The sequence below is a fragment of the Epinephelus fuscoguttatus genome, linkage group LG22, assembly GCF_011397635.1.
Source record: "Epinephelus fuscoguttatus linkage group LG22, E.fuscoguttatus.final_Chr_v1".
Taxonomy (NCBI): Eukaryota; Metazoa; Chordata; class Actinopteri; order Perciformes; family Serranidae; genus Epinephelus; species Epinephelus fuscoguttatus.
Window position 1 is genome coordinate 27,067,253 of NC_064773.1, and position 13,200 is coordinate 27,080,452.

General features: G+C 40.7%; 1 protein-coding gene across 3 annotated transcripts in view; it reads right to left on the reverse strand.

Moving 5' to 3' along the window:
* Positions 1-13,200, reverse strand: part of ptprz1b (protein tyrosine phosphatase receptor type Z1b) — a 77,499-nt gene that overhangs the window by 1,535 nt on the left and 62,764 nt on the right. The window contains exons 14-26 of one of the 3 annotated variants that reach the window (XM_049567165.1): positions 12,725-12,952; positions 7,591-7,735; positions 7,414-7,505; positions 7,223-7,308; positions 4,796-4,816; positions 4,100-4,196; positions 3,930-4,012; positions 3,642-3,776; positions 1,286-1,417; positions 934-1,091; positions 661-796; positions 416-562; positions 172-265 (exon numbers count right to left, since the gene is read on the reverse strand). In XM_049567165.1, coding sequence (XP_049423122.1) covers positions 172-265; positions 416-562; positions 661-796; positions 934-1,091; positions 1,286-1,417; positions 3,642-3,776; positions 3,930-4,012; positions 4,100-4,196; positions 4,796-4,816; positions 7,223-7,308; positions 7,414-7,505; positions 7,591-7,735; positions 12,725-12,952 — 1,554 coding nt within the window. Of the gene's footprint in view, positions 1-171; positions 266-415; positions 563-660; positions 797-933; positions 1,092-1,285; positions 1,418-3,641; positions 3,777-3,929; positions 4,013-4,099; positions 4,197-4,795; positions 4,817-7,222; positions 7,309-7,413; positions 7,506-7,590; positions 7,736-10,180; positions 12,417-12,724; positions 12,953-13,200 lie in introns of those variants that run through there. The other 2 variants (XM_049567167.1, XM_049567166.1) reach the window with 2 other exon arrangements.

The following is a 13,200-nucleotide window of genomic DNA, read 5'->3' on the forward strand; positions in this document are numbered from 1 at the left end:
CATGAATCCATTTTCACCACATGGGTAACCAGTCACAGCAGTGGTCATATGTCGTGCACCTCAATCTATCACTGACTCAAGGGTGTGATACTGTGTCATTTTTGATCAGGCTGTGGATGAAATGAAACTTTCACAGCTCTCCCCCTGGGCTAGAAAACGAGCAGTGCTTACCAGGCATCAGAGCTCTGGCTCTGTTCCTCTCAGCATTGCCGTCTCTCAGGGCAGTGCTGTAGTCTGCGTGCTTCGCCTGACGCTGACTGATCAACTGAAACACAACAGAAAGAGTCTGTTACATTTGCAATATTCAAAGTGTTGGCCAAGTGCCCCTAAAATGTACAGGCTAAACCCGAGTGCAAAACAGAGGTTTATAAAATGCGTGTGTGTGTGTGTGGGGGGGGGGGTAATCATGCTATACCTTGAACTGTTTGTCCATGCGTGTCCTGCCTGACGCCCCAGGAATCAGAAGGTCAGACACATAAGTGTGGAGGAGGTCAGAGGTCACTAAGGTGCCACGGCTCAAGATGGCCTCCACCAGAGTGTCATGGATGAACACGTACTGCTCCTACAGGAGAGCGACAGATGGAGGAACAGAGACATAGTTTGTTATCAATAAGTACTGACTGTATGGACGCCACAGTGTGTACGTGTGAGTTTGCTTACCTCCGTCTGAACCAGGAAGTTCCTCTGCGTCCGGACATGCTTTAGGAAACCAAGGACGTTCACTGTACCCTGATCCTGGATCTGCTGCAGCATGCTGTCAATCAAGATGTAGGTTCCTGTCCTTCCTACACCGGCACTGTGACACACATCACATGATATTGCATATATGAAATCGTAGATCTCTTGTCTTCGGTATTAAAGAAGAATCTGTCACACTCACACACACACACACACACACACACACACACACACACACACACACACAGAGTTTACCTGCAGTGTACCAGTACAGGTCCCATCTCTTGTGTTCGTGCCTGGGAGGATGCTCTGATGAAGGACAGCACAGGCAGGGTGTATTCTGGGACACCCATGTCTGGCCACTGGGTGTAGTGGTAATGAAGGACTGTGTGTTCAACTCTCCTCTGAGAAGCCTGGAGGACCAGAAAGGGTGTTATTACAGTATGTGTGTAGGAAAACACCTAGTTGGAAGTGAACCTCAAACTCACTTTGGACAGTCAGTGTTGTTTATTGTATACGTGTGTTGGACCAAGACAGGGGGAGTGTGTGTGTGTGTGTGTGTGTGTGTGTGTGTGTGTGTGTGTGTGTGTGTGTGTGTGTGAAGTACCTTATTTGTGGTGTCTCTGACAGTGAACGTCCGCAGTGTGTAGTAAGCGAGGGTTTTGCTGCTTTTCAGGGTCACCTGGTAGGGACCGTATTCCTCCTGGTTCTCCTCTGGCCAGTACTGGTCACATTTTGTCTGTAGACAGACGACAAAGATAAAACAAGAGCAGATGACCAACAGAGATGTGTGAGAGAACAGTGGACATGTTCCTCTGTCTGAACTGATGCTGTTGATGTGATCCTTTTGTCCCTGTGACGGAGCTGTTAGGAGAAACTGTTCTCTTTTCAGCATGTCACAGTTTGACAAGAAATAATGTATTGTAGCTGATGTAACCAATCCAAATCATAAGGAGGCAGCAATCACACAGTACTTAAGTGCTAAAAAAGGCTTGGCTCCTCCTGCTAGCTGATTATGGTATGCTGAAATTTACAATTTCATAGCATATATTTTAAAACTGATATATGACGACCTGCAGTGACACTGAAAACTTAAAGCTGTAGCAATCAATATTTCATATGAATAATGGGTCATATGATTATGGATAATATGAAAGGGGTCGTTCATGGATACAAACCAACTGAGAATTATCACCTCTGCAGTTCCCCTCAGCTCTATGGAGCATTTTATCCTCTTTAAGCTCAGTGTTTTGGCATAACAGACAGCATCTGTACTGTTCTGATTGAGTCTCACCGCTCTCTCCAGCGGTGTTTTCAGCTTTAGCAGGCAGTTGTTCTCAGCTAAAAAGACAGTGGGATTTTTGGGACTAAACTGACACACATCCACACTATTTCCCATTTCTTGTGAAATGTAATTAGAGGGAAATGAGGAAAAGTAGCTAAGTTCTAGGCAGAAACCAAATTGTCTGATGCAAATAAAATATACACATACCACTACAGAAAAACTTCCTTTATGCAAGTCCTTTATGTCCTTTTGCATAAATGCAATTGCATTCTTTTGCCTTATTATTAAAAATCAGAAAATTATTAATTATTAATTATTAAACTAAAACTCTCAGGCTGGGAACCCACAGCTTTATGCTTATTTGTACCTGTTATATTTAGTGTTCCTTGAAATATGACCCATGTGTTTTGACTGTGGCTGAAGTTATACCTTAAAAACAAGTCAGTTTCCAGGGATTCCCAGGATAGTGGGCTTTTGTTCCCTGAACAGAAAATGTCTAATTTTCATCAGGAGTAAATGGAGACTAAACAGAGCTACAACAGAGTGAATACTGGACTTATATTTGCCAGGTGGACAGAATCACGATGCCAAATGAATGCTAGGATTTCTCTGTTTACTTGTTGTGCAAATAAGCTGCTGTTCACTAACATGTTTGACTTATCAACTTTATAAAGTTAATTTGAGGACTAAAGAAAGACTTTTATGCTTGGTCCATCCTAATTACTGTAATTTCAGTTACTGTGCATCCCTCTGCTGACCAGTGGTGGAATATAACTAAGTACATTTACTCAAGTACTGTGTTTAAGTACTTTTTCCTCCATGACAATAATAAAATAACTTCAGTTACTTTACAAGTTAAGATTTTTGCACACTAAATATATGAAAATATACAACAGCAGCTGACACGATTAGTTGATTGACTAGAAAATGAATTCATAACTATTTAAATAATTGAATTATTTTTCATGCAAAAACATTTCGTGGTTCCAGCTCTTCAAATATGTCGGCTTGCTGCTTTTTTCTTTTGACAATTTTTAACTATTTTTGATTTATTAGAGGTTTATAATTTTCTGCACTGAATATTTTTACTTTAATACTTCAGTATATTTTCCTGAGTGTACTTACATATTTTTACTTAAATAACATTTTCAGTGCAGGACTTTTATGAGTAACAGAGTAATTTTACAGTGAGGTATTAGTTGTATAATTAGGATCTGAATACTTCCTCCACCGCTGCTGCTTACAGGGCATTCACAGCATCACACGTTTTGCCGTTTTTTTTTTTTGTTGTTGTTGTTTTTTATGTAACGATACAGTGCAGAGACTCACAAATTCCATTTAAGTTTATTTAAAGCACGCTGATTTCACTACTACTACGCAGGGGGTGTTACCTATGCTAATAGGATACTTATGATCAAGTGGGATTCTTCATTCAGCATACATGGTCAGAGCAGATTTGGATGTGGTTAAGGTACAGTTCAATATCTCATTTAGATAACATGAAGGTTAAAAGGCATCAAAATTAAAGTGAGATGTTTACATTGAAATAAAAATATTTCCAAACTCTACAAAAATTCTAGCTTGATGATAAAAAAATACATGAATACTCAAATTGCCGGATGTGCAAAACCAGATGTAACTTTAATGATCTGTGTGGAGAAGCTGGTGTTTGTCCTACCCGTCCTTTTTCCTTGAGGTTGGTGATCATGACAATAACTCCAACATTCTGCTGCCAGATCATCCTCCAAAAGTCTTCCCTGCTCGCTCTGAGAGGCCCCTGAGCTGCGATGTACGCTCTCGTTCGCTCATAGCCCTGCAGAGGAAACCGCTGAATATAATGTACAGTAACAATAGTGGAAAAGACCCACCTGACTGACAATCTATTTCTGGTTTGGATTTTACTTGGAACACACTGTGCTATGTCAGTCTGCCTATAAACATGCAAGACTGACAGTAACATACTTACATCTACAAAGTTAGCATTGATGTAGTCTCCACATTTCCCGTCTCTGTCCAAACTGTTGGAGAGTTTGACTCTACTGTGATCATCTGAGAGAGGAAAAAAGGTCAATCAGCTTCATCACTGCTGCCTTTCACAATTATACACTCATGTTATCAGACTGAACAGTGACGTACAGGCGAGTATGTTTATGTATCTGTTCTTGCTTTTGTTGTCAGGGTGATTGGAGCTGTCAGCAGTGATGCCCATGTCCACCGTGCATGCCTGTACTTCCTGAAAAACAATATAAAACACAAATAAGATTTAAGTTAGTCACTCAGAGAAAGCTAAACATGCTAATTAGCACAATGAGCACTGGTGCCACTGAGTGAAAATGAAATGTGGTTGTTCTTCTGGACAAGTAAGGTTTTTGCTGTATTTATTTATATTCTATTGGTCTATAGTTTTAATAGTATTACGATACAACAGTCAAGTGACCACAGTGAAGACAAAACAACAAATAAATAAGTACTTGTGAATGATGTAACAAGAATTAAGATTTGTGTATGGAGAAAACATAAAAAATTGTGAAAGAAAGAATATCATATATTAATCCCTGATTTATATTCAGGAGAAAAAGCCATAATACATGGTCTGTATGTGGCCTGCATTAAAGCCTCATATTCAATAAAGATGCTGGCCAACAAGCAGCTGCATCCTTGAAATGTCTGTAAATCTCTCACATCTGAAATACAGATGCTACGGTCTACAAGCTGACTGGTTGGTCAACAAATGGGCAAACAAGGGAGACCTCATTTTGAACAAAACTCAAATGTTCCAGCGTTGAAAAGAAAGAAAAAGAAAACCACACCTCTACACTGTAGGCGTCTTACCTCATAGGACTCTTTGACAATCTAATGGAGGGTGGTGAGGATGCAGAAAGCACGACGATGGTGGTGGAGGCGGTGAAAGGAGAGTGGGAGGGGGGGGGACAGGATGACAGACAGACAGACAGACAGGGAGTCAGTGCAGGTACAGGAATATGGGGTTCAGATACACACAGAGAGGCGGTGCTACAGTAAATGGGAAATACACTGATATTACCAACTGAGCTGCAGACTTGTAGCTTTCAACCATGTTAGCCATTTCCTGTTACACTGTTAAATATTATGGCATTGTTTTCATTATGCAAATACCGGAAAAATGTGTGTGTATCTACAAGTCAAGGCTGTGATCTGCCCACATGGTCCTATAACTTTGCCTCTTTTGTCTCTAAATGAGAATTAGATTGACGTAAAATGTAGGATTGTAGAAAATGCAAAAACACTACAACAAAATGGGGGAAGCACACAAATACACTGACAGTTACACGGGAGAGGTATATTTAAATTAATCCTATCTGTGTGTGTTACTCAGGAGGCTCATGCTAGGAAACAGAGGTGACTAATGTCATGCAGATGTACTCATTGTTGAAACTAATCCACAAACTGTTCTAAAATACATACACTACATCAACCTCCAGAGACCTGAGCTTTTGTTTGGTATGCATTTTTTCTTCTAGCTATTTGGGATTAGTAGAACCTGATAATCATATCTTTGAATAGTGGTTTTGAAAAATTATGTCCTCATATGGGGACATTGGGTTTATTCTCAATAACTATTAAACTGTTTATCTCAATGCCTGACAATTTTTGTGCCAAAACAAAATGACAAACAACGCAACATTTGTTCAGTGTTTTGTAACTCCATGGATTAGGGGTCACTGTTCAAGTCTAAAGCTGTTCACTGCAATTCCTGAACATGGCTGTGCAAACGCAAAATTGCAAATAATGCAGCAAATCGAAAAAGCCTTATGATTTGTTAGTTTTGTTACTCTGTTAAATTTCCCCTGCTTCATCCTCGTGTAGGAAATTCCTTTTGGTCTGTAGAACAGTTTGTCACACCTAATTGGCCTGAGTGAAATGCTGCAATAATACACTAATAAAGTCTGATGTCCTCAAACGAGTACTTTAACTAACAGCATCTTCACTTATTACTGTTGCTAAAATTGATAAAAATTGTATGCCATATCAAACTACAAACTCCCTTCATCATAAATAAACAAGTTTCAACATGAAATGTGACAGGTTTTACAGCTTTTGCACTTTTGTGTCACGATTGGCTGGTGACTGACTTGGCAGAGATGCTGCCATCTTGTTTTTACACTAAATCGTGTATTATGCTTTTGCTACCACTAAATGGCATGTGAAAGTGTCTATAAACAAGGACAACAGGTTTAACTTTAGCAGAATATAGTCGAAGGTGCAGCAATCCCAAAACATAGTGTCCTAATATGAGGATGCAGGGTCGCAGGAGGATAAGATATTTCAATACTCCACATGAGTCATTTCTCTGGTTTTAAATTCAGTATGAGCAGAGATGAAGACTTTACTAGCCTAAATCTTATGAAGGGAGGTTTTTATCGATTAAAACCTGCCTACTGAATTCTAAATCCTGACTTAAGTTTCTTATGTTTGCGTGTTTGAATTTGGAGTCTGTGAGGAAAACCAAGTAGCACTGCCATGGTTAGTAGCAAACATCCTTCCTACATACTTTTGTACAACATGTTTTACATGGAAGTAACAAATTATCACATTGCTAAATGATACCCCTGGAGACATGATGTTAATAGAGATATGGAGGAGCATTAAGGAGCTATGACAAATGGAGTGATCTCTTTATTTCTGTGCTGGTTAAAGGGGCTCTATGCGAAATTCAGAGTACATGAGTTGTCTGGACAGGGTTCTCATCATGAAGATAACTGAGCCTGCGGCTAGCAGCTGACAGTGCTAACTCCATAAACAGGGCTAAACAAAGGCAACAGTGCTAACAGAGCTAGCGGTGTTAACCAGGGAGAAAACAAAGAGTGGGTGCTACTCTTCTGCTACAATGCTGTCCCAATATCAGTGGTAACTGCTGCTTGAGCGCAGTGCAACGCAGCAGCAAAGAGCTAGCCAGTTCGATACACACATGCACGAACATGCACACGCAGCCAGACCATCGTACCACAAGAAACCACAGAGAAGCTCAGATTAAAACACACACAGAGGGAGTCTGACTTCATTCTCTGCTCAGGATGCCGTTACTTCATTGTATCTTAACATAGCAAATACAAATATGCTGCTATATTAATGCTCTGAATCTCATATACAGAACTTTTGAACCTTTGGAAGCCTTGGTGTGCTTTCAAATTGTCTTGTGGCTGTCTATGTTCACCTTGTGATAAAGGCAATTGACATTTAGTTCAACTTAAATATTCCAATCATTAACATTCAGCGCACCTCAAACTCCTTGGAGAAGGTGTTGGTGGTGTGCAACTCCATCACATGCTTCACAAACTGTTTCACTGTCAGTGGCTCGTGACCGTCTGCAACAAAAGAGTGAATGTTTAACTGCATAATTTATATTGTGGCTGGATAGCATTTGATATCACAGTGATAACGTCCTTTTAGTGTGTGTGTGTGTGTGTTACCTGTGGCCAGCAGCAGTGGTGTAGATGGAGCTGAAATGACTTTAGGTGACGCGCTGTCATCTGGGTAGAAATTAGCTGCCTGGAAACAGTTTCTGTGACACAAACAAATCAAAACCTAAGTGAAGAACACAGGTGAACTTGATTTAGACACAATATTGACCTTGCATGTGTGTGTACCTCCAGTAGACGAGTATGCCCACTAGTACCAGCAGACAGAGTATGGTGAGAGTGGAGACGACAGCCAGAGGAACAACTGTCCTCTTCTCCCTCTCCACACCTCCGACCAGGCCGACTCGAGACTCATGGCTGCTGTTGCTGCCCTCTGAGAGAGGAGAGGCGAAGAAGAAGGATGGTGTGTGTTGAGTGAGAGATAAAGACAAAGGGGGATAGAGAAAAAGAAGGGTAGAGTGGGGGAGTGTCACATAACACAAAGATCATGTCAGTATAATTCAGCAAATGTGGTAAGGTTGTTTGCAAGAATAAATTTTGTAAGTTTAATTTATAATGTGTTTTGATCACAGCAGTAATTCAGTCTGTGTCCAGTTTATGACAGTTTTCCAAATTGCTAAAAAGTGTCACACATTAAACTGCTTCTCCTGGCCAGTTGGGGACAGCACAACACCTTATAAAGTTGATATATACACTTGCTTATTCAAGGGTGACATGGTGTTTTTCACCCTGGCCCCGTTTTCCCATGTTTTTGTGTCTAAGTGACTAATGGAGACAACAATTTTTATAACTGGTCCAGTGTTGAGTGAGAGGCCTGCAGCCAGTAGCGGTCAAACAGGCTGCAATGTAACCACTCTGGGCATGTTCGCAGCATCAATTTACGTCCACTGAAAGTGCTTGTTTTTGCTACTGACAGGCTCAGATTGTCGATGTAAGCGTCTGACAAATTTTTGGAAAGGATTTTTATAGAGATAGACCTTTTTGTTAAAGGGTAAGATCCTTATTTTAAACAAGAAACAGCCCCAAAATCATCACCAAAGCCACCTCCATTTAAACAGACAGTAAATTTAGCATGTATAGTGCCCAGATATTTTCTAACTGGGTGAATTATGGGTTTATTTCAACCAAACCAGGGTTGGTGTTTGTTGGAAAGTGGAAAGACGAACAAAAAAAAGACTTTCATGAGATTTATTTTGTTTCTGTCGACTTTGAAACAAGCATGTTTTAATAATGATTTAATAGAGTGTACCAGGAATGAGTCCTAAAACCCAGAAATGAGTTAGCATTTTTGCACTCCCAGTTCCTTTGTTTTGAGGTGAGTTTGGTTAGATGACTTAAATACAGTCTGTGGTTAACACAAGCTTAAGAGACTTTTGTGCTTTGTTCTACAACATAAATTACGCCAGCAAATATCACATTCATGAATTTTGAAGCTTTTATGTGTCTTAAAAAAGGCGCTTGCTAACAAGTGGCTAAATGGGACTACAGAATGTCATCACGCTGAACAGATATTAAGTTATTCATAACATTAGCTTCTTACTTTTGCCAATTGCATTAAGGCTTCAAAAATCATACAAGTGGTGTTCATTTGTGAAGATTATTTTGCTGAACAAAACATGTAGGTATCATTAACTTTTGTTTGCCAGAGCTTATTTTAGCTAGTAATCCAAAATCCAATGGAAAAATGTCATTTCCTTTTTGACGAAGGAACCAGTGTGATGCTGACTTCCGTGTCAGCCTACAGAAAACCATTCATCCCTGGAGTCTTCTTTTAGTGTTTATTTAAAAGTAGTCTGGTGGCTTTGGAGATAATAATTTCAGGGCTGTTTCTGGTGACAGAAAAAGGATCTTACTCTTTAACAAAAAGCTCTCTCTCTTGGTGGGGATCCTTTCCATAACACTTTCAGACATTTAGAATAATAGTATGAGCCTATCAGTGGCAAAAACAAGCACTTTCTGTGGACATACATCGTGGACATACATAGTGTGCTATTGCAGCCTGTTTTGTGGCTGCAGGCTGCAGCCCTCTTATCCAGTACTAACCCTGACTTCAAAAACTAACTCCATTAGTCACTTCCACACAAAAGACATGGAAAAATAGGTTTTAAAATGCTACAGTCATCCCTTTAACAAATACAGCTGAAACTGGACAACATTAGTATTCATCTACAGGTACACTTTTGGCTCCCTGGTCTAATATTTTAAGTCTAATATTCACTTTGCTTTTAGCTGTGTTTGGGAGCTCTGCCAGCTTCTGAGGGGAAATCTGGCTTTTTAGCTATCTGCTCCACTGTCTTCTTTAACTAGCTGCTAACCATCTGCGGTTTCGTGGTGTGCAGGTAGCATACAATGGGTTTATCAGAGCCCTTCGGCTATAAACTGCTGCCTGCTGTGGCTGTAAGAAAAGGCTGATTGTTGCAGATCCAAATCAATGAGCTGAGAGACATTTCAATGCTCTATAAAGCTGAGGAAGAATTGGTTGCTAATTCTCTGTGGGTTGATTACTATGATCAACCCCTGTCACATTACATGGAGTCATTTCATCCTCTGTTAATATAAAAACATTGATTGTTACACTTTAAGTGGTTATAGCAATAACAGTGTTGTTTGTTATAAATGTCTATCTGGCCACTGTGGCAATTGTGGCTGAATGGCCTAAACAAAGAGTTCCACCTCACTCAAACTTTAGCAAACTTTGTCTTTGACATACTGTACCCTATGTGTATGAAAAGATGAGAGAGAGGTAAACTACACAGCTCTGGCTCTCTGACAGAATGCAACAGGGCAGAGGAAAAGCTTGACATTGAGAAACATTTACCTTCCATGTCCTCCTCTGTGTCCTTGTTGCCATCTGTCAGTCTGAGCAGAGGGACGAGACGCCCCAATAGGGGACTTCTTTCAGCATCAAACAACAACCCGTCCACATTTGAGAACTGCTCTTCAATTACATCTGCATCACTTTCCTCTTTACCGCCTCCTTCCTCGTGCTCCTCACTCTCCACACTTCCATTTCTTTTACCATCACCATCTCCCTCTTTGTTTTCCTCCAGAGTAGAGTCAGCACCAACATGACTGTCAAGACTTATGTTTTGTCCCTCTTCATCATGTCCATCACCATCACTATTTTCTTCACTACTGTCAAACAGAGGGAACTCTGCTGTAGGTTTATCTTGACTGACAGACAGCTGGCGACCATCTCTTCCCTCAGATGCTTCGTCTTTGTTGCAGTCTTCCCTATCATCGCTTTTGTCACCACTTTCCTTTTCACCTACAGCTTTGATAGCTTCTTTAACATCACTGACTTTCTTTTCCCTTCCTTCTCCATCTTCTCCTCCATCTCCACCACCCTCTCCAGAACCACTGATGTCCTCAGGCCAGCTTAAAACTCTTAAATTGGACTCAATTTCATTCCCACTAACGGTCTTAATGTGTATTATCTTTCCTACTCCACTCTCAGCTTTAGTTTCTTTCTCTTTCTCTTTCAGCCTGTCACAGCCCGCTGTGCTATTGAGCTGTCTGGCACTTTCATTTGTTTCACCATCCACTTTCCACACTCCCTGATTCCCCATGTTGTGTGCTCCTTCTTTTTCTATCTTTTCTTCTTCCTCACCACTTAACTCACTTTCATTCTCCTCCATTTCTTTCTCTACTGCTGCTTCCCACTCTTTCTTACTACTTTTGCTTCCAGTCCCATCTGTGTCCTCATCTGTTTTTCTATCCATCTTAATTCTTGTTGATCGACTATTTTTCCTTGTACTATCCACCTTCAAACTTATAGTTGTACTTGGAATAGTAGAAAAGTTAGTCTTGACTGTAGTGACTTCATCAAATTCCTGATTGAGCCTGTAATTATAAAGGCCGGAACCTGATCCACTTCCCCCTGCTGTCCAGTCTGTGTTAGATGATTCTGAATCATGAGGATCGGACAAAGCCAGACCTTTAGAGTCAAAGAAAGATGTGACTGAAGTGGAGCTGCGGTCGTCCTTGCGTCTATTTGTCCTGGCTTCCTCTTCATCATCGGGATGTGACAAAATGTTTAGACCATCTTGAATACTACTGTCAGTATTTGGGGTATTACCTTCAACTGTGTTTGTTTTTGGTAAGTCGATAGTACTCGAGTCATAATCAGACAGCACAGAAAGGGAATTCTTGGTGATTAAACGTTCCCGAAAATCCAAAGTAGTAGAAATCTGAGGGTGCGCTAAATCCATTTGTAGATGGACAACAGAGTGCTCTTCAGAGGACTTATTGTTATGATGAAAGATAAGGCCACTCCTGTTATCTTCAGGGAGGGCCGGAGTAGGACCGAAACTGATGATGTATTCACTAAAAGGGTTGGGGGATTGATGTTTGAAAAAATCTCCTTCAGCAGAGCCCCCTTCAGAGACAGAGTCTGCAGAATTTGCAGGGTTGATGATCACTCCAGTAGAAGTGTTTGGTGAGTCTGTTAAGCCAGAGGACAGGTTGATGGTTGAGTCCTCAACTTTAGATATGGGTGTATTTGCTGTAAGAAAAGCCAAAGTAAGTCTGAAAAAAAATCCTGGATGCCAGCATTGAAATGTGCCAAGAAAGATGGAAGAAAAAGTAAGAATTGAACCTTCCAGGTATGGCGTACATGGCAGTGAGAAAGACAGAGGTACAGAATCTTGACTCAGCAAAGGTAGACTTTTTGGTCATCATCATGCCCACAACTTACACAAAATGCAAGAAGAGAGCTAAGACTTGGAAGTTATTTATTAAGTTCCAGAATGAAGAGATGAACAAATGACAGACCTTCAAGATAAAGTGAACCCTGCATTTTGTGAGGATAGAAGAAACACCAACCACCAGAGTGCGCCATTGAGCCACACAAAAGAATGCAAATCCAGAAGAGGAGTCCCAAAAGTAGATGCTAATCACCGAGCCTGAGTGGACTCAAAATATGACCTCATGTGAAGTCGAAACATGCTGCGAGATTTGAGGGAGAGTCAAGCATGTTTAATTGCTGATCTGGTTCAGAGAGTTGCTGATTATCATTCTAATCATCATTAACGCCAGCTCATTCTTTTCGATCATCGTTATTACCACCACCACTACCAGCGTTACCCACATCATGCCACTATACAACATGCCACCAAGATCACAGAGCACAGCAGTGATTAGCCAAGCAGCAGCAGTGGGCTATTAGAGGAGAAAGGCAATCATCCACCGCAATTAAGTCCAGCTGTCTACCAACCACAAAAAAACATTTATCTATATTGCTGCTGTTGTGTGAAATCCCTAATAATATATATTCATAGTCACTTTTAATTGAAAGTAAACACTGTACTTTTTAGAGAACATAATATATTTCTAGGAAGGGTTCTAAGGTGTTTCATCTTACCGTTAAACATGGGCTGGGTTGTGTGCATCAGCACCCTGAGAAGAGAGGAGGTTGTGAATGTTTTGTAGACAGACTCAGCCAGTGTGTTGCTGGCAGTTGCCGCCCTCGCCGTGATCCAGACGGGGGATGAGGTGGAAGAAACCGAGGTCACGGTGTCTGGATAGGGTTTGTTCACAGGGGCATCATTATCTCCAGAGGACGACAGGGAGACTTTGTCCACTTTATCACCTGTGGGACAGAATGTACATAATGATGATATGAGACGATGCAATATGATACGATGTGACACATGTTGAGCCACGACACGGCATGACATGACATTGGTCATGTAATGATATGACACAACATGATATGTGATATAATTTTTCATGATGACCTAACGTGACCTAATGTGATGTCACAACATTATGTGACATTGACATGTGACATGAAATTACAGATGATCTGACAGCCACAATATTATATAATGAAGGATG